The 25,445-nt window shown below is 43.1% G+C and overlaps 1 protein-coding gene across 8 annotated transcripts in view; it reads right to left on the reverse strand.

The window, feature by feature from the left end:
- Positions 1–22,660, reverse strand: part of Hps3 (HPS3 biogenesis of lysosomal organelles complex 2 subunit 1) — a 56,414-nt gene extending 33,754 nt beyond the window's left edge. For 6 of the 8 annotated variants that reach the window (XR_003582481.2, XR_003582480.2, XR_011708377.1 and 3 more), the window contains exons 1-9: positions 22,404–22,660; positions 16,622–17,116; positions 15,943–16,114; positions 15,765–15,850; positions 12,193–12,385; positions 8,162–8,243; positions 5,285–5,439; positions 3,328–3,436; positions 444–625 (exon numbers count right to left, since the gene is read on the reverse strand). Coding sequence is in view for 5 of the 8 variants with exons in the window: in XM_027933674.2 (XP_027789475.2) it covers positions 444–625; positions 3,328–3,436; positions 5,285–5,439; positions 8,162–8,243; positions 12,193–12,385; positions 15,765–15,850; positions 15,943–16,114; positions 16,622–17,116; positions 22,404–22,620 (1,691 nt within the window). In the remaining 3 variants the exon portion in view is untranslated. The remainder of the gene's footprint in view (positions 1–443; positions 626–3,327; positions 3,437–5,284; positions 5,440–8,161; positions 8,244–12,192; positions 12,386–15,764; positions 15,851–15,942; positions 16,115–16,621; positions 17,117–22,403) is intronic. The other 2 variants (XM_027933677.2, XM_071615568.1) reach the window with 1 other exon arrangement.
- Positions 22,661–25,445: the final 2,785 nt, after the last annotated feature.

Raw genomic sequence — 25,445 nt, forward strand, 5'->3', positions numbered from 1 at the left:
TCTTCATCACAGGCTCCCCTTCTGACATCACAAAGCACTGACTACTAAGACTAAAACCACAGCCTGTCCTGCTGACACCTCTCCCTTAGCTCACAGACAGTAAGCAAGCAATGGGGTGTTCTCACCAGCCATGGCCCCCAAGGCCTGAAAACAACCTTCAAATGTCCCACGTCATGTGGTGAAAGACTCATAGCTTAAGGCTTACTGCTTATCTAGCAAACTGTGATTCTTTCAAGACAGGAAATGGGTCACATTCATCTCTGTATCTCTAAGCCTGGTACCCAGCATGTGCTCAATAAATGCTTGTGAAGTAAGTGAAAAATGAACCACCTCCTCTCACATGTCCCCAGTTTATCAGGTAAGTACCAGAGATGAAGCAGTTGGCAAGCACACCCAAAACGCAAGACGGCTTCTGCAGCAAGGTTGCTAGAGACGTCACTAACCTGCTGTAACAGTCTCCGAGGTGCCCACAGCTTTCTTTAAATGCTTCCAAAAGCTCTGCTTTCTCTCCAGGTTCTAGCTGGCCGGCATCCATCAGGGCTGCCCTCACCAACAGATGAGCCTCGCTGAGGAGGTGGATGCAGCTCTGGGTTTTTATGGTCTTGTAGGTGTTGCTGTAGTCGACCTGAAGCCCAGATGACAAAGTCAATGCTCTAAAGAAAGACACCCAAAAGGCCCAGTTCTGAAGAATATCTATTTTACAACTATATATTTTATTAACAATATTAATTTGGGGACATATTAAATGCTTTTTTTTTAGATAGAGAAAGAGAGAGAGAGAGAGAGAATTTTTTTTTAGTTTTCAGCGGACACAACATCTTTATTTGTATGTGGTGCTGAGGATCGAACCTTGGCTGCACACATGCCAGGCGAGCACGCTACCGCTTGAGCCACATCCCCAGCCCAAATGCTTTTAAAAGTAAATAAATCAGTGGTTATGTATCTCTCAGTCAGCAGTTAGTTGATGTTTTCTTCCTCCACAATCCATGAGCCAGTTTAGTATACACATGATTGATTGTAAATACTGCCTTGTTAAATAGCTTTAAGCATGACGAGGTCCAAAGAATGCTGTAATAGTAATAATGCAGATAACTCAGCAATGATTTGATCTCAATTTGATAAAACTAGTAAACATGTGAAATAGTTATCTTTTTTTTTTTTTGAAGTTCTATGATTTAACCCTTTCATATTAAGACAGTGTCCCTCCCTGAGTTCCGACTGATGAGTTTTAAGTTCAGCTCACAGTGGGCTCGAAACCCTCACCAGCCCATCTGAGTCAATAAGCAATCAGCTGGTCCAGAGGGAGTCTGTGACCTTCAATTAAGAAGAGTAAACAGGCAGGACAAAGCTGAGATGATCATCAGCATTAAACTGCTAGGGACACTGTTCAATCCCCAGAATCACAGAAAACAAAGCAAAACGAAAGCAGTCCTAGGCTTACTGATATGCAGTGATATCAAAGAGGTATTTTTTAAGAAAAAATGTAAAGCAACAAAGTAGGTAGTCTGCTTCCAGTCATGTGCTTTACAAAACAACACACGTGCTGACACAGCTGCACAGGATATCTCTGGAAATAAACACCAAACTGGGATATGATCACTGTGTCCGGGGAGGTCAAACAGGAGACCACAAGGGCCAACTGATATCATGTGTCCTTTGCTATTGTTTGAACACTTTTTTCTTTACTGTGTGAAGTGTTATTTATAAAATTAATTTCAAATGTCTGTCCTCAGCCAGAGCTTACTCATCTTATTCTGAGCTCTAGATCAACATTTCCAACTGCCCACTTGATTCCAACTCCCACATCTGGATTTCTCATACCTTCAATTCACTAAAGGAAAAAAAAAAAATCCAATGCATGCTCCCTCCTAAGCCACCCCACCAAAATGCCAGGGACAAATCAGGCAACACATTGACCAGATTACCAAAATTAATGTCTCCAGTGAGGGGCAGATGGGCATCCTGCACCTAGAGTTGTGACACCCTAATAAAACACACCATCTATGCAATATTCTAAGAATGCATCACCTGAATCTAATCATGAAAGAAACTCTAATAAAACCCAAAATGCAGAACTCTCTCAAATATAAAAAAAGGTAGAGGGGGAAAATCGTGTTTTTTCAAAAAATGTTAATGTCATAAAATAAAAAGAAAGGCTATACAAATATTCCAATCCAAAGAGGCTAAAGTGACATGATGATTAAATACACCCCCTGACCCTAGACTGCATCCTGGGCTGAAGGGCATTGGGGGTGCTTTTACACCATTACTGGATCAGTTGAAAAACCAGAATATGATCCACAAGCTATGTATTATATCAAGGTAAAGTTTACTGAAGCATCAGACTACACTATGGTTACACAAGAGAATATTCTGATTCTCAGGAAATATACCCTGATGTATTCAGGGACAAAAGGCTATAGGGTACTAAATATTCTTCCCAATGAATGGGAGCACAAGAGTACAAAGAGAAAGAGAAGAAAATGGGTGAAATGTTGGTGTGGGTGAATTTATGTGGGGAATGAACAGGTTTTCTCTGCATTAGTCTTATTCTTGGAATGTTCTCTAAGTTTGAAAATTATTTCAAAATAAAGAGTCATAAATGACAGGAAACTGGACATGATCTCACACACCTATAATCCCAGTTACCCAGGAAGCTGAGGCCGGAGGATAACACATTTGAGGCCAGTCTGGGTAAAATAGGGAGAGCCTGTCTCAAAATAAAAGTCAAAAAAACGCAGGAGTGGGGTAGGCTGGAGATGTAGCTCAGTGGTAGAGCACCTGCCTCGCCTGACTGAGGCCCTGAGTTGTTCCTAGTACCACAAAAAAAAAAAAAAAAAAAAATCATTAGGGATGAGCAAAAGCTGTTACTCTTAGAACAGGAATGAGGATGCTCGCTCCTGGCCCCTTCAAGGTCAATGGAGCTGCAGTGCAGGGGCTGAGTGCCCAGGACACTATGATGACATTCCAAAGAAAAAATAATGAAATAGGGATAAATGGTCTTAGGTTCTTTTCACCTCCATTCATGGTTCTTTTTACTAGGGTTCAAAGTCAAAGCCAAAGGCTATGGATGTTTAGACTGGCACATGATCCTCTTTGGAGAGTGGGATGAATAAAGGACTTTTGATTTTAATGAAGGGAATTTCTAGTTGCTTCTCACATGTCAAAACTGAAAACAACAAAGCCAAGAAAGATACACACTCCCCTGTCAGAGCCTGGACGCTGGTGTCTGTGGCATCCTGAATGCATGGTCATTAGAATCAATGTGTGATCATCGATTTCATTCTACATTTCTACAAATAAGAATCAAAAGTCTGAAAAAGTTACCATTTCTTTGTAGAGCTGCATTGGCGAGACGGTATTCACAATGTACAAATTCCACCCAGCCTCGACTGCGGGAGGTATTCTGTTCTTAACACTGGTATCCTTCCTAGAACTAAAAGCAAAACAAAGGATAAGAACTATAAGATAAAACATGTTATTTTTAAATGGTGAGTATCAGGTACCATATTGATAACCATGACATAACTTTCAGTATTTTCTTCAGTGCTTAGCTGTACAGTCGATCTTCACTGAACACTACTTCACAATACTACACAGGCCTACAGCATTCAGTAGTCTGTAACTATCATGTATGGATAACCCAGTTGCTTCCAATTCACTCTTCAAGTATGCTCAAATGAGCAATAAGCTCAAAACAACCAGCAAGACTCCTGCAGGCTATGAAAGTTCCTGTGCCTGGCTCTCTCCTGCAGGTGGCTGTCAGGAGTCAAGTCACAAGCCCTAGGCCATAAATCTAAAGAAACAATGTAAACACAAAACATTTATACTGCTGGGAAAATGCAGAAGACTCATGATTTTAAGATTTAAAGCACAATATTATTAACTCTTGCTTTCACTGTGAGGCATTTTCTTCAATATAAAATATTTGAGAATTTTAAAAATTCATTTATTTATTTTTTTTTAATTTTTTTTTTTTTTTGACACAATGCCTTTATTTTTATGTGGTGCTGAGAGTCGAACCCGGATCCCGCCCATGCTAGGGGAGAACACCCATGCTAGGCTAGCACTCTACTGCTGAGCCACAACCCCAGCCCCCTAAATTTAATTTATTTATGCTTTTATAAGCGGTACTGAGGATCAAACCCAGTGCCTTTCATATGCTAAGCAAGCACTCTACCACTGAGCCACAACCTCAGCCCTATTTGAGAATTTTTGATCAAATGGATTTTCAAATAAATTAAAATTTTAAAAATCATTTAAAAATACTTTAAAAATGTCAAATGTGCATCATTACAAATCGGTTCTCTTCTCACCCTAAAGCTTTTAGAATCTGTCAGTCTCAGTCTATTGCATGCATGCTTAGAATGTGACCATATCCTGCTAGTGGAACAAAGTATAGGCACAAACAATTAAAAAAATAAAAATGCATGTTAAAAATATACACCTGTGTTGGACTTGAAATACATTAGATGCTCACTCACTCCAATGGATTTCTTTCCTAATTAAAATTTTCTTAGAGGAATGTTCATATGAGATTATATTCCTTACTACTAAATTTACAATGTTGAAAACATCAAATAGAAGCATTAGCAGTGTGGAACTAAGTGTTCTACTCTTAACAATGTGAAAGCAGAAAACCTAAGAGTTAACTAGAAATTAATGTTATGAAAATGCAATTTTTTCAATTTTGACAGGGTCTTGCTAAATTACTGAGGCTGGCCTTGAACTTGCTGTCCTCCAGTCTCAGCCTCCCAAGTGGCTGGGATCACAGGTATGCACTACCATGTCCAGCTAAAAATACAATTTTATTTTAAGGAAGATATACAATTATCTAAAGATCATGGGTATGTTTTCAGGTGAGAAACATGTTCTTAATTGCCAATACTAAAAAACATTCAGTAACTAAAAATGCAATTGCTGAAAGGTTAAAAAAAAAACAGCAAAAAGCCTTGTAGTCTTAGCTTAGGAGCACAGGCTCTGTCTTTCCCTTTAATTATACAGAAAAGCATGTTTTTAAATCCTTTTCTAAAATACCCCTGATTTTTACTGAAAGTATTTTATAATTCATTTTCTTTTGAAAGTTCCATGGTGAATTATAAAGGATATCACAGAGATCCTTAGAACCTCCTTAATTTCATCCAGAAAAAGAACATCATAGAAAAGCCAGCTGATCATTCCAAGTTTTGATTTTAAAAAAAGATAAAGTAAGACACACACAAAATATACCAGGTAAGATTCATCCCAGACATAGGAAGGAGTATCTGGGGTGGGGGATGCTTACAGAAGCCTCTTGGGTGACTCTTTTCTCTCAGGAACAGCCTCAGGCTCTGCTTTGGTCAAGAGTATGATGTGGTTTTTAAAGTGACAGATGGCTTTCAAGCCTATGAAAAGCTGTATTCTTAAAGCACAGACATCCAAACTGACAGGTGGGCAAGCCTAGGGAAGGAAAAAAAATCACAAATGTAACCAGGAACAAAGTGCATGAACATTGACCTTCAAACATCAGTCTGCTTGTCTGATAAAATATGTTACACTCCCCACAATCTCCCAAAAATCTGAATTCCTATTCCTAAGAGAGTGAGGAGTTTATATAATCAACCATCTATTTAATAGAGCTACTCAATCAACGAATCAACGAACTCAGTTCTGGCTGCTGACTAAATGCAGACCAAACTGCAGGAGCCCCTGAGGAGAGCAGCCCTGGCTGACAACCTGCCCACTACCGGTGGTGGCTCCGGGTGTACGAAACGGGTAAGGTCAGACACTATAGAAGGGTCTTCTGCAGCATGAAAAGTGTATAAAATGGTTGTATTTTGTTTTGTTTTGTTTTCTGCGGGTGGATGTGTGCAAGAAATGCTTGTGCAAGTTCAAGGCCACTCTGAGCAACTGAGCAAGACCCTGTCTCAAAAGGAAAAGAACTGGGGATGCAACTCAGTGGTAAAGTCCTGGCCCTGGGTTCCATCCCCCATTCAAAAAAAAACAAAAAATGCTTTTATGTCTGGATGAGCCTGACTGCTCACCCCTGGAACAGGCAGGGACTGAGTCAAGGAGAATGGATAACAAAGATAATGGAAGAGATTTCTGGAGAAGAGATTTCTGCAGAGATCCCTGCCCCTTCTCCTTCAATAACGCTATTTAGCCTCTGAGGCCATCTTTGTCATCCCTTTGTGCAAAGCGGTGGGAAAACATCTAGATTTATTTTTTCATTCATAAAAATAGTTAAGTGGGCCTTGGCTAGTTAGGAAAGCCAGAACCCCAGCCAAGCACAGTGGCCACCACTCAGGACACTTTGAACTCAAGTTCAAAGCCAGCCTGAGCAACGCAGGGAGACCCTGTCTCAAAATAAAATACAAGAAGGGCTGGGAATGCTTTCGTGAGTGAGGCCTTGGGCTCACTTCCCAGTAACACACACATACACAACTACACAACCACACAGCACTTCAGACCAGACCCTGAAGCTGTGAATTCTTTTTCAGCTTCCAAAGCCTGAGTCAGCCAGTGGGCTGGGCTGTGTGCTCATTCAGGTGGCGTCGAGGATTTGAGAGTTGGTGGAGTAGCAGGAAAGGGGTGCCATGCGTTGGGATCACCACTGACCTCCCCTCTCCCACCTCACTGGCCTCCAGGCAGCACCCCACCAGCTGCCACCCTTCCCTTTCTCTCTTCCTTTTCCTTCCCTCTGGTTTCATACCCTAGGAAGACATGGCATTGTGACTGTTTTCTAAAGTAGTTTGATCTGACTTCAATTTATCAAGTAGCCCAAGTTGTACCACCACCCCATGTGAGTCCAGGTCTTTCTGAGGGTTGAAAAGACAGGTGGAGAGAAGAGAAGGATGAAAAACAGAGAACAGAAGATTTTTCATCTATGTCTTCTTTCCATTTTTACTGGGGAAATACCCCTTATCTTATAAATAATGTCCTACTTGAAAAGCCCACGCATGCATCTCATTCTCAAGAAGCATGCAGAATCCGTGGTTCCATTTCCCAGGCAGCTGAAGGCACTCAGAAAACCTGGAAAGCATCAGGAAACGCCAGGTGGGCCATGGCGACAGAAGTCACTGAGAACCCAGAGCCCACCCTCCACAAAACACAATCACTTATCACAAGCTGGGCCACAGCAACTGCAGCCCGAGCACCTCAGTCACCCTGGGCATCCGCTGGTTAACACAGCCTGGCTGTGAGCTTCAGGTGCCAGGCAGACATGAGCTACCTTCTGAAAAATGGGTCATCACAATTTGGGGGTTTCTTGCAGCACAGCATGTGTTTTCATAACAAATATCTATTTAAATAGCTTATACTTCAGAGGTAAAATAACATAAATGAAAATTATGCAAATAATCAGTGAGTGTATTTTTGAGAAAAGAAATTCAGGGTCAGAAGATCAGGCTGAAATTGCCTACACTTATTTTGTGGGTAAGTGCTTTTCTAAGACTAAGCATACAACTTCTTACCAAAAATGAGATTATTGATCTAATATATCCATTAACTTCTAGACTAAGTATAGAAGATTCCCGAGTGCTTGGAAAATAAATAAAGAATTTTAGGCATATCTGATAATAGTATAAATAAATCATTTTAATGCATCTTCTTCAATGTTGTGCTCTGAGTATATTGCTATCTGGACTGTTCTATTAATAGCTCTGTACAACTGCAACCGATATTTGTTTAGAATAAAAAATTATAGTATACAGAGGCATGATATCCTCTCTCTGAGGTTACATTAAACATGTTCTTCCTCAAACTTTAAAAACTATGTACTATGGGCTGGGGATGTGGCTCAAGCGGTAAGGCGCTCGCCTGGCATGCGCGGGGCACTGGGTTGGATCCTCAGCACCACATAAAAATGAAATAAAGATGTTATGTCCACCGAAAACTGAAAAATAAATATTAAAAAAATTCTCTCTCTCCTCTCTCTTTAAAAAAAAAAAAAAAAAAACTATGTACTAAACAACTGTGAAGGAAATGCTCATAAGCAATCTTAAAGACTGTCAGCTGAACCACAAATTGCAAAGTGCTTACTGTGTAACACCCCGAAGTTCTGACCCAATAAATAAGGCAGCCTCAAGGTCCTCACCAGGCTCAGGCCCAGGAGCACATCTGCAAGCACCTCGTGTTCCCCTGTGATCCCAAGTCTTCCCTGTGACCATGAGCCCGTGCTCACCTTCAGGGTGGTGTCCATGTACGGGTCCTCCTCGCGAGCGGCCGCTGCGCTGCACCGCACCGTGAAGCACTGTAGGTTGTTGCTGAGGAAGAGGAGATGGGCACTGAGCAAAGTGGAGGCCGAGGGCCAGCATGCCCACCACCATGGGGAGGGCTGCGCAGGCAGAGAGCAATGGCAGGAATAGGAAAAGACATGAGCACTGGTAATGCTGACAAGGGAGAAGCTTCTGGAGAAGCAGAGTGTCTCGGCACTCCTGGGCCCCACTCAGCCCTACTGAAGCAGAATCTCCAGGGGCCAAACCTAGACATGCATATTTCTATAAAGCTCCCTGTGTGAGTGACGTACACCCTGGGGAACAACCATGGATCCAGGTCAATGTCCTCATTCCAGACAACATGATGTCCCCGGCTCTGCCCAAGGTATAGATGGGTGACTATCAAGGCGAAGATTAGAACCTGTTCCTGACTGTTGTGCTCCCCCACCCATCTCAGGATGAAATTCCACCTGGATGGAGCTGGGCACCCAGCTTAGACTGACACTCAAATCAATAGTAAAACCGAAAATGAGACTGAAGCCATCTCAGATGTGCTTTAAAGCCTAGAGCAAGGTTCATTCTGGCACAGGCCTGAGCCAATTAGATCCCAGGCTCCTGAACCAATTAGATCCCAGGCTCCAATAGAGCCAGATGTCATCAACACCAATACTGACATTAAAGCAGCTAACCATTTACTGAGAAATTGCTACCAAATACATCTTGTAGAGGGAACACAAGACTTTTAAAAACATACTATAAAGCAGAAGTCACCATGAACACCTTGGCATAATCAAGTGAAGGACCAGAGCACACCTAACAGGACCTCTAGAGCAGAAGGGCTTCTTCACCAGAGAAGGTACCCCGCCCTGTCACAGTTGGGAGACTTTGCACAACAGCAGTAACAGCTTCAGCCAGGACGCTCTCCAGCTGCTGGCACTTCCACCTCTACTTCAGCCCACTGCCACTGTCCATTTCCACAGTGGAAATGGCCTCTGGAGTCATCCCAGTGACCGGGACAGCAGCACCAGCACTTACAAATCTGGAGCAGTTAGCAACCTCGAGAAGCAGATAGAGAATGGGGAGCAAAGCAAGCTCCCGCAGTCAGAATGGCAGTGACCACAGGTACGACCACAAACAGCAATGGCCTTGGGGTCTGGAGGTGAAGACGCAGGGGCCTGTGACTCACTTCTGCCTACCATAACCCGGCTTGGTGATCCAGCTTGTTGGCTGTTGCTGAATACCAACAACTGGAGCAGAAGTTTAATAGAAGAATAAAATTAACTGAAATGGGCAGTGAAAGCTGGAAAGATGTCCAAGGTAAGCTGCCAAGTAGAACTGTAAGCTGCTGACCAGTGGTGGAGTGTGATCCACTTCTACCAAGTAACTCACAGCAGCGCAAAAGAAAAGCCGGACCAGTGCATACTGTCTGTTGGCAGCGCCGACTCTGGTGCGTGAGCCTGAGAAGGGCTTTCCAACACACACATTTCTGTAAGATTGGTGTTTTACATGATTTTATATTGTCCCTTGATCCTTAAAAAAAAAAAAAAAAAAGAAAGGAAACTGTTTTTAGAGATACACGTAAGCACACCTATCTTCCAGAAACTTTTCAAGACAAAAACTTATGGCACAAGGTATTTCTAAAATATGTATCTACTAGATAAAATTTAAAAATATAAAATTGAGTTCTTTTTTTTTAAATGACTTAAAAAAATAGGAGTTCACGAGATCCTTAGTAAGAATCTGACTTTACTCAAAACAACTACTATTCCAATGTCTAACGGCTCCACAGTCAAATTAATGCTATCAGAGTATCTTTTGGTGCTGATACTAAGAAAAGCCCCAATGATTTCCAACCTGGAGGTAGTCAAAACCCAGAAATTCAAAGTTCCTTCAAACCCTCTTAATACTGTTTCTGGACTCAGCATTCCAAATTACTTCCCGACTTAGACGTAGAAGAGAGGCATGAATTTGGGGATCCACTCACTGTCACTGCAACGATGGGCGGTCTTCGCACTTGAGGGCAGAATGTAACATTTCTATTCCTTCCTTCTCTCTCTCCCCGCTCCTTGGCTTCTGAGATGCTGCAGTTTCCTAGGTTCCTCTGCAGCCTTCAAGCTCCTCCTCCTCTGGCTCTTGGAACCTTCACCAGAGTTTGGTTCTGAGATGACTTCTCTCTGTCTACACACCCTTGGGATCATACACCCTGCTTTGAGAGGCATCTCGTTTTTGATGGTAATAAACTTCTCCGCTGTCCTCTTTACCCTTACCTATAGTTCTCTATGTGTCCAAAAGCCTAGTTAGCATTTCTTCTTAATACTCCAATAGCATCTCAAACCCAAATGTCTAAACCAGGCAACTCTTTTGTCCCCACATCTCAGCTGCCTTTCTTTCATAAAATCAGGCTTGAAGCCCTGATGGGGGTTTTCATGCCTCCCCTATCCCCATCATTCCAAGACCCCAAGCAACTCTCCTGTGTATGTGTATCCTCTCCCATCCACTCCTCCTCCTCTCACTGCTGCTGCCTCGCTCAGCCCCAGCCTCTTAGCATCCTTTCCTGAGAATCCTGACAGCTTATTTATCAACGTCAATCCAACCTCCATAAAGGCCACCATTAATTTTCCTAATGCTATACTTTGGTCATATCACTTTATCCATTTAAAATGTTGAAGAATTCCTCAGTTTAATTTGAAAGCCTCAAGTGCACACTCATGCATTACTCCCACCACCTATGTCCTCTTCAGCTTCTTCCTAGTTAAGAACATCACTGCACCCTGACAGTTGGGGTGACTAGCTCCCTCCACGATGTTCACTTTAGAAACATACTCCCAAGGACGGTGTTTCTCCTAGTACTAGAATTCAGGAGGAGAGGCAGGCAGCCCCCCAGGAGAGGATCAGAGTCCCCACGTGGCTTCTATGCAGTTTGGATTCACTGTAGCACCTGCTGGAGATTCTGGTTTACTGCCCAGTAAAAAAAAATCACCATCCTATGCAATTAAGTACCAATGTTTCCAAAAAACTAACCATAGCCTTTGTTTATAGTCTTCCCTCTACCTATAATAACCCATCTTTTCTAATTTCCACTCATCAAATTCTAACTAACTTGAGGTCTAGCTTCAAACACAACCATCTATCTGAACCAGCCCCATGGGACCTAGTCAAAAGTACTTCCCCTAGTACTCCCAGTACAAACTACAGTTTCACAAAGCTTTAAGATATTTTCCAAAAACCCCCTAGTGTATGTGCCCCTTTTATGTGTCTCTGCTCCCCTCTTACACTGTTTTAGTAGATGGTGTACCTTATTCATGGTTGCTTGGCCAGAGGGTCCAAAACAGTGCCCTCAATATAATCTGAACTCCAAAAACAGGAAATAGAACCAAAAGCATCACTTGCTATTGAGATAAAAGGAAATGAGATCAAACTCCTGCTCCAGAACCAGTGTACATGCCAGCATACTGGGGCAAGACGACAGAGAAGACAACTACTACTGACCAGTGCCTGACTTTGGCGAACACTCATCTGACCTCACTGTGAACACTTCCCATCTATACCAATCAGGGGGTGGAATCAGATCATCTTTCTGTCCCTTCACGGTTCTAAACCACTTGAAATAACTTGATTCACACTGAAAGAATATGACAGAAATGAGAAAAGGAAATCTGCAAGGAACCTGAAGAGATGTCTTGACTGGCCCATTCACTTCCACTGGAATTCCCCATTAAAATCTCCTTTATGAGGAACCTTAGACTGGTTCCCACAGGTTTCACAAAGATACCCATCCAGTCTAAGGAAAAAAAACAAAGACAAGCCAGAGTCCAACTCTTTAACACTGGAAAGGCAGCCACAGGCCATCAGGACAGATTTGCAAAGATGGATATAATGTATGAACTTCCAATGCTCTATTCTGCTTCACATGATTCTCACTTAAGATTTAGACAGCACCTCAGCACTTACAGAAAAATAAGTGACTCAAAGGCCAGCAAGTAAACTGCAATAGTACCTTGTGATGACGTGTAAAAACTGTGGCGTGAGCACGGCCTGCTGAGACTTCTCAGGGTATTGGTAGATTGACATTAATTCAACAGACTTGACAACCATGTAGAGATAGCCCACATGAGGTAGGGAGAAAAAGCAAAACAGACTCAGCAACTCTTTTTCCTGAGACAAATTTTTTCCATCAGAAGTAAGCGAACCTGCATTCAAAAATGAAAGAAATAAATACCATGAAGCCAGTCAGAAAAGGGGAGAGAATCCATACCTCAACTTTTCTATGCAAACTGTTTCAAGGGGTAACCAAAGAGTTGCTAAGGGGAAGTTGTTCTTTATGGAAAAATACCAGTAAGAATTGAAAAAGAAGTGACAGAATTAGAATATCACCATTTTGGGACCCCTAATAAATGAACAGAACTAAATTAATCATCAATGACTGCTAACATCACACAAAAATCCACCCGATGACCACAAGCTTTCCAACAGATATACTTGGGTTACAAAAATATAATAATAATAATAATAATTATTATTATTATTATTATTATGATCAAGCCTGAGTCTACACCATCATGGTTAATAGAAATATAATGTGGGCTGGGGATGTGGCTCAAGCTGTAATGCGCTCACCTGGCATGCGCGGGGCACTGGGTTCGATCCTCAGCACCAGATAAAAATAAAATGTTGTGTCCACTGAAAACTGAAAAATAAATATTAAAAAATTCTTTCTCTCTCTAAAAAACAAAATATAATGTGAGCCACATCTGTAATTTAAAGTTTTCTAGCAATCATAGTTTAAAAAAAGTAAAAAGAGCCAGGTGTGTTGGCACATGCCTATAATCCCAGCAATTTGGGAGAATGACGCAGGAGGATCACAAGATAAAGACTAGCCTCAGAAACCTGGTGAGACCCTTAGTAACTTAGCAAGATCCTGTCTCAAAATAAAAAAATAAAAGGGGCTGGGGATGTGGCTCAGTGGTAAAGCACTCTTGGGTTCAATTCCCCCCCACATACACAAAAAAAGTAAAAATGTAAAAACAGGTGAATTTTTAGTAATATTGTGTTAATCCAACTCATTAAAAATATTATCATTTGAACAAGCAATAAACAAAAACATTAAGGAGATATTTTATATATTTTTGTACAAATTCTTCAAAATCTAGGGTGTATTTTACTCCTACAGTCTATCTCAACTTACACTAGTCATATTTCAAGTGTTCAATAGCAATGTGGCTGAGGCATACAGGATGGTGCAGATTTAACTACCAACTCACATGGAAATACTGTGGACACAGCAGCATGTTAAATAACACTGAGGAGTCAACTGGCAAAATTCAGGTTGTGGGAAATTTTACAGGAACAGTTCAATTCCTTGCTAAATGAATTACAAAGAAAAGAGGATAAAAAGGAAGAACCTAAGTATTAAGAGACTTAAAAGACCGCCATCAATTGCAGAGTATGGACCTTACTTATTTATGTGCCTGATTCAAACAAAAGAATTACAGAAAAAAATTTTAGGCAATCAAAAAACTCTGAACATTGACTAGATACCTGATGAATTTTTAAATGTGAAATGGTACTTGTGAGTTTAAGTAAAAGAATCCTTTCCTTTTAGAGACATGCTGAAATTTTAAAGATGAAATGCTATCAACACTAGGGTTTACATCAAATAGCCTGATCTGAGCAGGCGACGGGCACGGGTATCACTATGGAAACTGTCATGGGCACACAGAGGCTCACTGTACTGTCTTCTCACTAACTGCTAGAAATCATTCATAACCAAAGTACACCCCCCCCAAATACTCCTCTTACTGACACCCTTCAAGGACATCTATTAGTGTAAAAAGCCCAATTCTATACTCTCTGCAACTGGCCAAAGTCCAAAGTCAATTGTCCAGTTTTCCCTCCCTCTTCTTCCCTACACATGTTGGGCTCTAGCCAAGCAAACTGCTCATTAATGTCCAAACAAACCTAATTTTATATTCTGCACGTGTTCATTTCCTTAGGTAACATCTTATCAGAACCTCACATCTTCTAAAAATTCTCCCCTCCTCTAGGGCCCAGCTCACACATACCACCCATCCACCCATCTGTCCATTTGGTGAGTATTCATCAGATACCTACCCAAAGTGCTGCTGTCCTGAATTCTAGGGACACAATAGAGCACAAGACACAGCAACTGCCTGCAGAGGCTGCGTTCTAGTGATGGGACTTGGGATGGAGGACAAACAAGAAAATTCCACAGTATGAGGACAAGGGTACTTAAACTGAGGGGTCAGGGACATCCCCAGTGGTGAGGTTACATTTAAGCTGTGCATTGAATGGCCTGAATGTGATCCTACAAGATTTGAGGAAAGTACCTTCTAAACCTGGAACAGGAATTAACAGAGCTTACACAAAAATGCACTTGGCCTCTCTGAGGAAGGAAGTTCACTGGGCATATCTCCTCCACAGACAGAGAACAATCAGCGGGCTGAGAGTGAGACGGGACAAGTTCAGAGCTAGGTTACGGTGCCCATGGACACATTGGGAGTTTTTGTTCCAAGTGCTCTGGGAAGCTCACTGAGTTAAAGAACTGACTCTCTAACGTGGCTCCTGGTCCTGTCTGGTCTCCAGCCTTGTGCCCACCCTCTTCCTTGCTGCACGCTCCCTGGTCTTGCTTCTCTCAGTTCCTCAAACATGAGATTCTCCCCCCACCACAGAGCCTCTGCTACTTCCTCGCCTGCAGCTCTCCCCCTGCCCTGCACCACCCTGCACTTCCCAGGCACCCAGTTCACCCTCTGCCTCGGGAAAACTTTCTGGATCCTGGTTACAGGCTCTCACAGTGGGATTCCTCCCCAAGAGCACTCATCTCAGTGTGATCTTGTGACTGTTCAGTTAGTGTCTGCCCCACTGGGTGGTAACCCACAGGGCTAGCACACTGCCTACTCGGGCTTCGCTGGCTCCCCAGTACCTGGCACAAGGCTCGACACAGTTGATATTCATTAAATGTTTACTAAACGACAAAGATAAGTGGAGTTACAAAGACACTGAACTAGAATAATTCTCATACCTTTTTCTAAACAACATCTAAAGAAGCTAATCAGGCCCTGACCAAGGACACAGCCGACTGGTGGTTCTCAATCTTGGAAACCATTAGACTCCTGGCAAGCATTTAAGAAATACTGATGCCTGGGCCCCGACACTGACTGATGAAATCAGAATCTCCAGCTCAAAGGGCCTCAGCATCTGCAATTTTTAAAATATCCAGGTTGAAAACCACTGCTTTGAAGGGATTTCCATCCAGTCCATATTTCCCCACCTTGTTCACAAGGTCATCAGAAGGAACTGTGAAACCCGCGTCTGGAACCCAGATACACCTCAGCTCTAACAAGCTCCAGATTTGCTGTTCTGGTCCCAGAGACTTTCCAAAAGGGTAACATCCCGCCCTCTCCATGACATCACTGCCAGCAAACTCTGTAGCACTCATAGGATTTGTCCAGGGCCATAGGGACCCAGTGGAAGACCCCAATCCGGAACCTGCACTGGTCCCCCTCCTGCCCCAGCCCTGTCCCCTCTGCAGCGCACTGCAGCCACTTGTACCTGTGTGGTAAATGGGGAGCAGGTGAAGGGAGTGCAACTTGATTTCATCAGACGGGCTGTAGAACGAGATATCAGGAGTAAAACGTCTGCGGGTTGAAAAAGAGGGAAAAAACTAAGTTCCCTGTACTTGAAGGAGGCCCATGCTCACTAAACACTGGTGATCAACAAGCTTGGATACCTGTAGAGCAGGTGCTGAACGTGGGAGTATTTTGTGCTTTCATCAGCCCATCCCGTGGACTCCAGCGTGACCAAGAGCCCAGACTGCTCACTCTTCTCACCAAGAAGTTCCATGGGCTTTTGGCAGATCACAAAATCATCTGTCTCAAGCTGTGAAGTTTTATTGCCAGTGCCTTAAAAAAATAAAACAAGAGAATTTAACTTCAAGCACTACTCTACCTGTTTGAAAGAAAATTAGATTTCACAATATCCTCCCACCAATTCAGTAGACATAGCAATTTTATTTCTACACACACATGTCCCACATTTACAGGGCACTTGCACATTTATTTCTCACAACTGATAAAGGGCGACGAGATAGGTATCATCATCCCCTTGTATACATGAGGAAACTGAGCCAGAGATGGTGTTACCCGATGTCATTCCATTAGTAAAGATGAGAATGAGGACTAGAAACCCTCATCTAGCAGCAGGTGTTCCATTACTTATATTGACACACACATGTGGAAATACACACATGCTGCAGAATAAGACACAGACAGCCATGTCATAGAGACAAATTTGACATAACAGGAGTAACTCAATCTGTAAATAACGTGGCTAGAGTTTTTTAGAGACTGTCAAAAGTGAACGTTTTCTCCTTGCCTAAAGCAAGGAAACAAGTTAGATCCATTACTTACCTTCTTCTGTGTGTTTCACTGGAGTGTGGGTCTTATGCGAATGGTGATTAACTCTCTCCCCATTTTTAGGGTCCGACTCCAGTTTTAGGATTAAGACTTCTAAGTCTGACATGACAGCAACATATCCAACACAAAAAGAAATTTCAACAGGACTGATGCAATCTATATGTACAATTAAAGAACGTTCAAAGTCCAATACTGAGAATTCCTCATCAATGATCTGATACTTCAAACTAAATAACACTAACTTATTTGTGCACCCAACAAGGAGGTCTCCTTTCACTGGGCAACAGGAAATGCACAAGGGGGCTTCAGAAAGGGGCATTTCAACAATAGACATCTGGTCTCTGAAGGTCTCTCTGAAGGGTGCCTCCACATTGTGCCCAACCATTCGAATGCACACACGAGAGTTCTCAGTCTTTTTACTTCTCCAGTTCACATAGGCACGCAGAAATGTGGCTTTGTTTTTCTCTTCAATTGCTACCAAGTAGTCTCCTGAAAAGGAAGTGAGATCACACTTGGAATTTGTAATTACACTTACTTCACTATTATGAAATGAACACACAGATAGCGGAACTAAAGACCCTGAGTAACAGAATCCTAGGTGTATTTCTAAGTTGCATTAGGCACTAAGGTGCCAAAATACAACCACTCTCCACTTCAGTGTCCTTAGGTAACCTACCCATTACCCTGTAACACAGAGAAACTCTACCTGCCATTCCCTACATTAGCTCTAAGTGCTCAGCACAGCTCTGACGCTACAGCTCCAACAAGGCTCTGCTGCAAAAAGGATGCGGCAGTTCTAGAGAATTAGGGGGGGCTTGTTAAAATTAGGTGTAAGTTAAGGACCTGCGCTTAACAGAATTTACACATCATCCCTTCCCCTTCCTGCAAGGCACAACTCAGAGGAACAGAAAGATGATGAATGCTAAATAGAATACAAAGCCAAGCTCATCTTCTCTTATCTGCTGACGAATAAGATTTTTTTAACTCATAAAAGAGGCACATATTTGTTGCAAGAAGTCAAAATGGTGAAGTGGTGTAAAGTGAAGGGCGTAACTCTCTCCCACTGGGGGGTCATCCCGAGGCCCCCTTAACATGCAGCCTGCTGCGCCTGTCCAAGTTTCCCTTGTATCAACATGGATCCCAGGGAAGTATTTTGTCTTCTTCTTTAAATATGTTTAACATTCCGCAAGTTTCAAAAATAATCAATAAATCTTCCCCTCCAAGTCCACACATGGATATCTAGCATCATTTCCATTAACTGCAAAACATGCTATATCTACATAAACCATCATCTAGTCAACAATTCCCCTACTGCTATACATGCTAGTATTTCCAGTACTTCTTTGCCACTCAATAATAAACAGGTCTATGCCTATACATTTGCTGGAGGATTTGTTTGGTTTCCCGAAGTGAGAAAGCTGAGCCAAAGGGCAGGCATTTTAGACTTTAGAAGGTACTGCCAGGACACTACCCTAATTAGGTGACAGAAATTCAAGTCTCCAGCAGCCCCACAAGAACACGCCTGCTTCCCACAGCTTCACTAGCTCTGACACTCTGACTGGGGAAGCCTGGACTCAGGTGGTGGGTGGGATTTAGTTTCCTGACCACTTACAGAGCTGGCTGTTTCCCTGTGTCAGCTATGCTTGGTTTCTCCTCTGCAAGTCCATCTCTTTACATAAGCTGCTCATTTTTCTAGTCAGGTATATATCATTTCCTTCTCGGCTTCTAAGCTTTGGGTCTTGTTTACATAGTCCCAAGTAATGGTCCCTGATTTGCTTCCACCTTCTGGCTCTTGTAAATAATCCTGCTATGAATATTTGTGTACAAATATCCATTCAAGTCCCTGCTTTAGATTCTCCTGGGTGTGTGTGTAGGAGTGGAACTGGGGGGCACTAATTCTTGGTTAAGAGCCTCCCTGCTCTCCACTGTGGCTGCACTGTTCTACTTTCCTACAGCAAAGCACAAGGGTTCCAGTTTCTCCCCATTTTCTTAAAATGAGAGCCATCTTAATAAGTGTGAGGTGGTACCCCATCACGGTTTTAATTCGCATTTCCCTAATTACCTATGTGCTTTTAGCCATTAATATGTCTTCCTTGGAGAAATACCTATTCAAATTCTTTGTCCACTTTTTTTTTTCTTTTCTTATTGATTGATTGATTGATTGCAGTACTGGGGATCAAAACCAGGATTGATTGATTGATTGCAGTACTGGGGATCAAAACCAGGGCCTCATGCATGCTAGGCAAGCATTCTACCACAGCCCCATCTTTGTTCATTTTTTTAAATCAAGTTGTTTTGTTGCTGTTGGACTGTAATTATTTAATATATTCAGGATCTTAATCCTTTATCAAAATGTGTGATTTGCAAATACTTTCAATTCCACAGGTTGCCTGTTTAGTCTATTGCTGGGTCTCTAGTGCACAAAAGTCTTTAACTTTTATCATGCCCAATTTATCTAGTTTTCATTTGTTACCTATACTTTGGGTATGATATTCAAGTTAGTAAATAAATTTTAAAACTAAGCATATTTGTTTATTTAAAATAAAAGCTTTTTATTCATGTACCTATAAATAAATGTCTGTTTTGTTGACAGAGTCACAAGTCAACTAGAGTTCACAGTCTGCAGTGCCCATGCTGTGCTGTATATTTTTGGTTTAAGGACTTGTTCTGAAAATGAGGAACTAGCTCTTGCCAAGCATACCTCCCTAATAAGCCTCATGATCAGAGCTGAGAAGTTAATCTTCACAATCACCCCTTAAGGTATCCATCTTCTTTTCTACTTTATAGATAGAGCAGGTTCAGAAGCTCAGAAGCTCAGACTAGCCAAATAATATGCCTAAGGCAACACAGCCCACAGGTAAAAGAGCTGGAATTTAAACATGGGTTCAGTAGCTCAAAGGCCTTGGGCTCATTTCTCAATCACCCTGCCTCAAACTGTTGGAAGAGAGATCTGTCTATAGGACTCTGTAGAGATGATAACATTTATAAGAAAAGGCAACTAAATATTTTTAAGCATAATGTGAACAGTGCTTCATGTTACTCTACGATAGCTTCTGTCCTCATTAAGTAAATTTAAAAAATCATTAGTCTTTTTTACTTTAAAGCAAGAATTACTAATTTTTAAAAATAAGTAAACTTATATAAGGTGACTGACTCATAGTGGGGTAGGAAGAGGGAGCATGGAAGGAATAGACAAACTCTAAATAGGACAGAAGGGTGGGAGGGGAAGGGAAGGAGCAGGAGGCTAACAATGATGGTGGAATGTGATGGACATCATTATCCAAAGTACGTGTATGAGGACACGAATTGGTGTGAACATACTTTATATACTAAGATATGAAAGTTTGTGTTCTATATGTGTACAAGAATTGTAATGCATTCCACTGTCATGTACTTAAAAAATAAAAGCAATTAAAAAAATAAACTTTTCCTTCTATGCAGCAAGATGACAAACCTGATTAAAAACAGTAGTACCAGATTATAGAAAAGGCATACTCCTATGATAAAAATGACATCAGAAGCATCAGAATGTTTTAATACTTCAGAAAAGTTGTGGGGCAGGTGAATGGGCTAGGGATTGTACTAAAGGACAGGCGATAACAACCATGTGGCTTTGTCCTCTGCTTGGGTAAGAGACCTGCTAAGCATTTAAAGTAAATGTAAATACATTAATTATTTCCATTTTTGACAAGGGGAAATTTGCTACAGAGGAGGACACTGAAAACGAAGAACAGAAATCTCGAGGACCCGCTTACTGTTAATGGGGGGAAAGGGCCAAAAGAGAAACACTGCGGAGTGGAAGACGGTTTTCTGGCTATCAGCACATCCAGGAGCCACCCCCAGTTTAGTTAAGCATGAATTAATTAAAGCTATACCCAGAAGTGAAGTTTAAGCTGCAGATTGAAAGTTACCCTTGAGCTACATGACCCAAGATGCAATACCATCCACATGACTCCTCAACTCTGAGGCAGCCAACGAGATTACAAAAAAACCTTGTGTTCTTGAAGGCCTCAAAAACAAAATTATCAGGCTACTTGTGGACTCCTGTAGCCAGTGTGGCTCGAGTCAGTGTTTCTCAATCCTGGCTAACCATCTGACTCACTGCAATGTGGCCTCGCTCCAGAGAAACCAACACTGTATTTCTGAAGGTGTGGTCCAGGCACGGGGGTTATTTTTTTTTTAAGCTTCTCAGGTGATTTTGATGCACAGAGAATGGTCATCCAAGGATTCCAGGAATCAACACTAGTTGAAACCAGAGGTTTCTTTGAATTTCAGGATAAATGTCCATTTGAAGAATGGGGGCAAATTCTGTAAATATACGGTGTGTCTGTCTCTCTTGTGTCTCTCTCTCTCTCATGTCTGTCTCTCTTTCTCTCGCGCTCTCTCTCTCTCTCTCTCTCTCTCTCACTCACACACACACACACACACACACACACACGTAAGTCGAAACTGTACAGTTTGCCACCCAATAGAACTCTTGAAGGAAAACCAAGAAACCTATTCCTAAAAGAGGGTACAGTGGGAAAAACGCCCAATACTGTAAAGAGTATAACCATAGAGATGAGTTAGAAATAACAAAATCAGTATCTTCCTGCTGAAAGGAAACTTCCAGACCAAATGACTGGTTTCTCAAACAGGTCTGTGGAGTGCTGTGAAAGACCCAGTTGATGTTGTCATTAGACAAAATGAAAAAAATAATGACAGCATAGTAAGCTGCTTATAAAGTTAAAGTTTCTGTTCTCTTCTTTTATAAATTATGCTTTCAGTAAATATTAAGGCTTTGGTTTTCTTAAATAGGCATCTTTACTTGACAAAAAGAACAGCCAGATGCTAAGGAAGTCCCATGGTTTGTAGCTGACTCTCAAAAATCCCAATGTCTGCAAATTACTGACCTAATAATTCAATTTACTTCTTTTAAAAAAAGAAACTAAGACCCAAAGTTTCCAATAAATTCAAACTGAATCAGCCACAGAGTAGGGATTAGAGGGAGATCGCCAATCCTCCAGGTTTATGCTCTCTGAGCTTTTCCACAAATACTGCAGTTTACATCCTTCCAAAAAGTAGGAATCAACGTTTACTAGACAGTTAAAAAAAAAAAAAAAACTAGGATGAATGCTTATGTAATCCAAAAAAGCATCCGTTTTCAAACATTGGAATTTTCTAAAATAGGGACACACCCACCCAGTGCCCCCTTGGCATTGCTTCACATTTCTGGTGGAAAAAAAGGAGTGGATGCTCCTACAGCTGTTTGGGGAGGAGGTGGGGAGCAAGTCTAAGATCAAGTTCTAGATTGATAGATTGAGAGCTTGATTGGATAAGATTAGCCAGACAGACAGACAGATCAGTACATAGCATGAGCTTTCAAAACCGTCAGAAGCCGACAGAGGTACAGGCGTAAAAAGCCTGGCTATGATTTGGGATCATTTTTGAAGCTAGGAGTACCGTAAGATTTAGGATACTATTCTCCCCACTCCTACTGCTGTATGTGTTTGAAATTTTCTACAAGAATAATTTCTAAGTGTCCCGCAGGAGTGGAACCCAGTCACGGGCTCTTCTGGCGCTGGTTCAGGATGCGCGGGGCGCAGGCGCGCAGCACCGTTGCCACGACAACTGCACAGCTCCGCGCTCCCCCCGCCCCCCGCGCGCACCCTGCACAGGGGCCAGACCCGCGGAGACCACCGGCACGTGCCGTGAGGTGCCTAGTCCCTCCCGCGCCCCCCGAGCAGCCGCCCGGCGCGCGCCCACAGCGGGGGAGGCCCCGCCCGCCACCACTCACCGGCCTCGCTGTAGACCATGCGCAGCACCCTGCCCAGCGTGGAGAAGGCGCACCTCGGCTGGCACAGCTCCTGGCCGACCACCGTGAACGCCTCCACCTTGCAGCCCGCAGCCACGAACAGCGCGTCGCGCCCCCCGCCGCAGAACTGCTCGGGCTCCAGCTTGCAGGGCACCACCTGCTGCGACCCGAACGGGTGCAGGTTGTACAGGTGCACCATCCCGGCGCCGGCTGCAGGCCCGCCCGGCCTGCCCGTGCCGGCGCCCGGGCGCTACCACTTCCGCGAGCCCCGGCCGCGCCAGGTCACGTGGGCGCCGCCCCATCCCGGGCTCCGCTTCTTAAAGAGACCGCAACCTCGCCGCGCCGTGGAGGGAACGCAAGGGCAGTCCTCCCGGCTCCCTCCGGCCCTTGGGCGGGGACCCCCGCCACCCAGAGCTAGCCGCAGCCCGGGTCTACTCAGTACTTGGCTAGTGCGGGGATCGCTGTGTCCTTCCCTTCGCCTTTTCACATTACTGCTTCGTGCCAGGCGGATGTTTTTGTCGTTGAGTACGTTTCACACTTGGTCTGCTATCTTGCACCATTTCGTACTGTTTCAGGAGCTTTATTCATGTTTCCGCAGCAGCATTCGCGCTTCAGAAGAAAGGGCTGTAGATGGGCGTGGTGGCGCAGTCCCGTAATCCCAGATACTCTGGAGACTGAGGCAGGAGATTGGAAGTTCAAGGTCAGCCTCAACAATTTAGCGAGACCCTGTTTCAAAACCAAACAAACAAAAGGCCAAGGATACTGCACAGTGGTAACTCTTGCCAGCCCTGGGATGGATCCCCATTGCCTTGAAAAAAAAATGGTTCTGCAAAAACAAATAGGGTGCAAGGACTCAACTTGGGGCTGCATACACCCAAGTTGCTCTAGAATACTGGAGATTTTTGAGTGGCTTTATGGGAAACAGCAGAGCCTTGAAGGTGCTCTGCAAAAAGGTGTTTGCTGAATGAAAAAAAACCCCGTGGACGTCATTTTGTAGGCATTTGACAGAAGATTAGTTTGAGCCCCCAGAAGATGGAAGGACAGGAAATTCCCTGGTTCTCAGTCCAGTGTTGTCCTGTAACCTCTATCGTGTATGTGGCCTATTCCTGACATCTCAACCAGGAGCTCCTTCTTGCAACCCTGCACCCTCCCCTTTTAAAAAACACATTTAGATGAACCAGGTATTACAGTTACTTTCCAGTTTTTCTCAAAAAAATACTTTGATACAGGGACAGAACTGAAAAGAGCAAGATTTCCTGCAAGTTCTGTCACCCTCAGGAACACTTCATTCCAAGATTTGTAAGTCAGGATTAAAATTCCACTTGCCTCCGTTTTCTGTGTTCTCCAGTTGCGTCAAGTATCATTAAGTAATAGCCTTCCTTTTCCCACTCAATAGGGAACTCTGGAAAACAACAGGTTCATCAGATTCACTGAGGCAAAGACATGGACAAGAAGGAGGCGGCTCAGGGCAGGAGCTAGGGTTGCACAAATTTCAGAAGGTTCCTCTAAGGGGAAAAAAAAAAACTAGACTAACATATTCCACACCTAACCTGTTCTAGATACAATAATTATAAACACCCCTTTTCCCTCCCAAACTATCTGCCATGTTGTCCTTTTTTGATTAATTTCCTCCTTCAAGACTGGTCTGATATTAATTTAATGCAATTACACATGCAGAAAATGTCTCTTTTGTAGAAAGAAATGAGATTTGCCCAAAGCCAGGAATCAATGCTTTTGTGCAGATATCCTCTCCCCAACTTGCTACAGTCCCTGCACCTGGCTCATCTAACACTCTTTAGCAGGAAACATGACTCGCTAGGGAGAGGTGGGGTATGTGTCTAGCTTCCTGTCAGGAGCTGTGAGCAGGAGCTGCCTATTGGTGTTTCTGCTGCAAAAGCAGGGGCACCTGCAGAAGCATGCCATCTGCCCTGGTGGGGTACCTCCAGTGTTCATGTGTGAGGGTTTGCCATAGCAGATGCCTCCAGACTGGGCAGCTTCAACAGCATTTCATTTTCACAGTTCTGGAGGCTGGAAATCCAAGATCAAGATATAAGAAGGTCTGGTTTCTTCTGAGATCTCTCTCTTTGGTTTGCTGATGGCCACCTTCTTGCTGTATCTTCATGTGATCTTTCTTCTGCATGCCCACATTTCCTCTGTAAGGCCACCTATGTGACCCCATGTAACCTTGATTACCTCTCAAGCCCCATCTCCGACTTGAGTCACATTCCAAGGTACTTGGAGTTAGGGCTTTCACTTATGAATTTCAGGGGGGGTGGGCCACAATTTAGCCCAGGTGCATTAGTTGGATAAAACTGTCTTGAGGACTTCTTTAAACTGTATTGTTGAGGAGGTTCAGGGGAATCATACAGGTATAAATCTCCCTCCAGATTCTCCTTGATACCACCACAATTGGAGATGGATACAAAAATGATTCTCCAAAAATATGGACAGAAGCTCTACCCAGCCAGCCTAGGAAAGAGGGGTTCTGAATCCCTGGAGCACCAATTCCCAATCCCATCTGCCAGGCACCCTAGGATATCTACATAGATCTCAGAAACTGTATGTTGAGGATTCACCCAGAGGATGGATTTACTTCTCATGTTTCTATTACCATGTGTCCTCAAAGCATTTTCTGAAGAAGAAACAAAAAGCAAAAGATTCTCAAATAGCTCCACTGTCTTTGAAAACAAACCTAAAAAAATTTTTTTTTTAATGATATGAGCATCTTCCTGAAGAACAGAATGTGGCTTTCTCAGAGCAACAGAAGTAGTTTCTATGCCCTGAGCACCACCATCAGGACTGCAGGGCACCTGAGAAAATCAAACCCCTGTGCTGAGATGCCCCGCCCCTGCCTCAGGGATAGGAAGTTGGTGGAGTAAGGCAAGACCCAGGCCAGGAACAGCTGCTTTTCTCACCTCCTTGTCTCCTCCCTCTTGCCCATTTTCTTTCGATATGGCACAGGCAGGCACTCTCCTTGTCTTTGACTTAAGATCCCCCACGTTGCCAAAAATAATGCTCTCTTCT

This window comes from Marmota flaviventris, chromosome 8, assembly GCF_047511675.1.
Source record: "Marmota flaviventris isolate mMarFla1 chromosome 8, mMarFla1.hap1, whole genome shotgun sequence".
NCBI classification, from domain to species: Eukaryota; Metazoa; Chordata; class Mammalia; order Rodentia; family Sciuridae; genus Marmota; species Marmota flaviventris.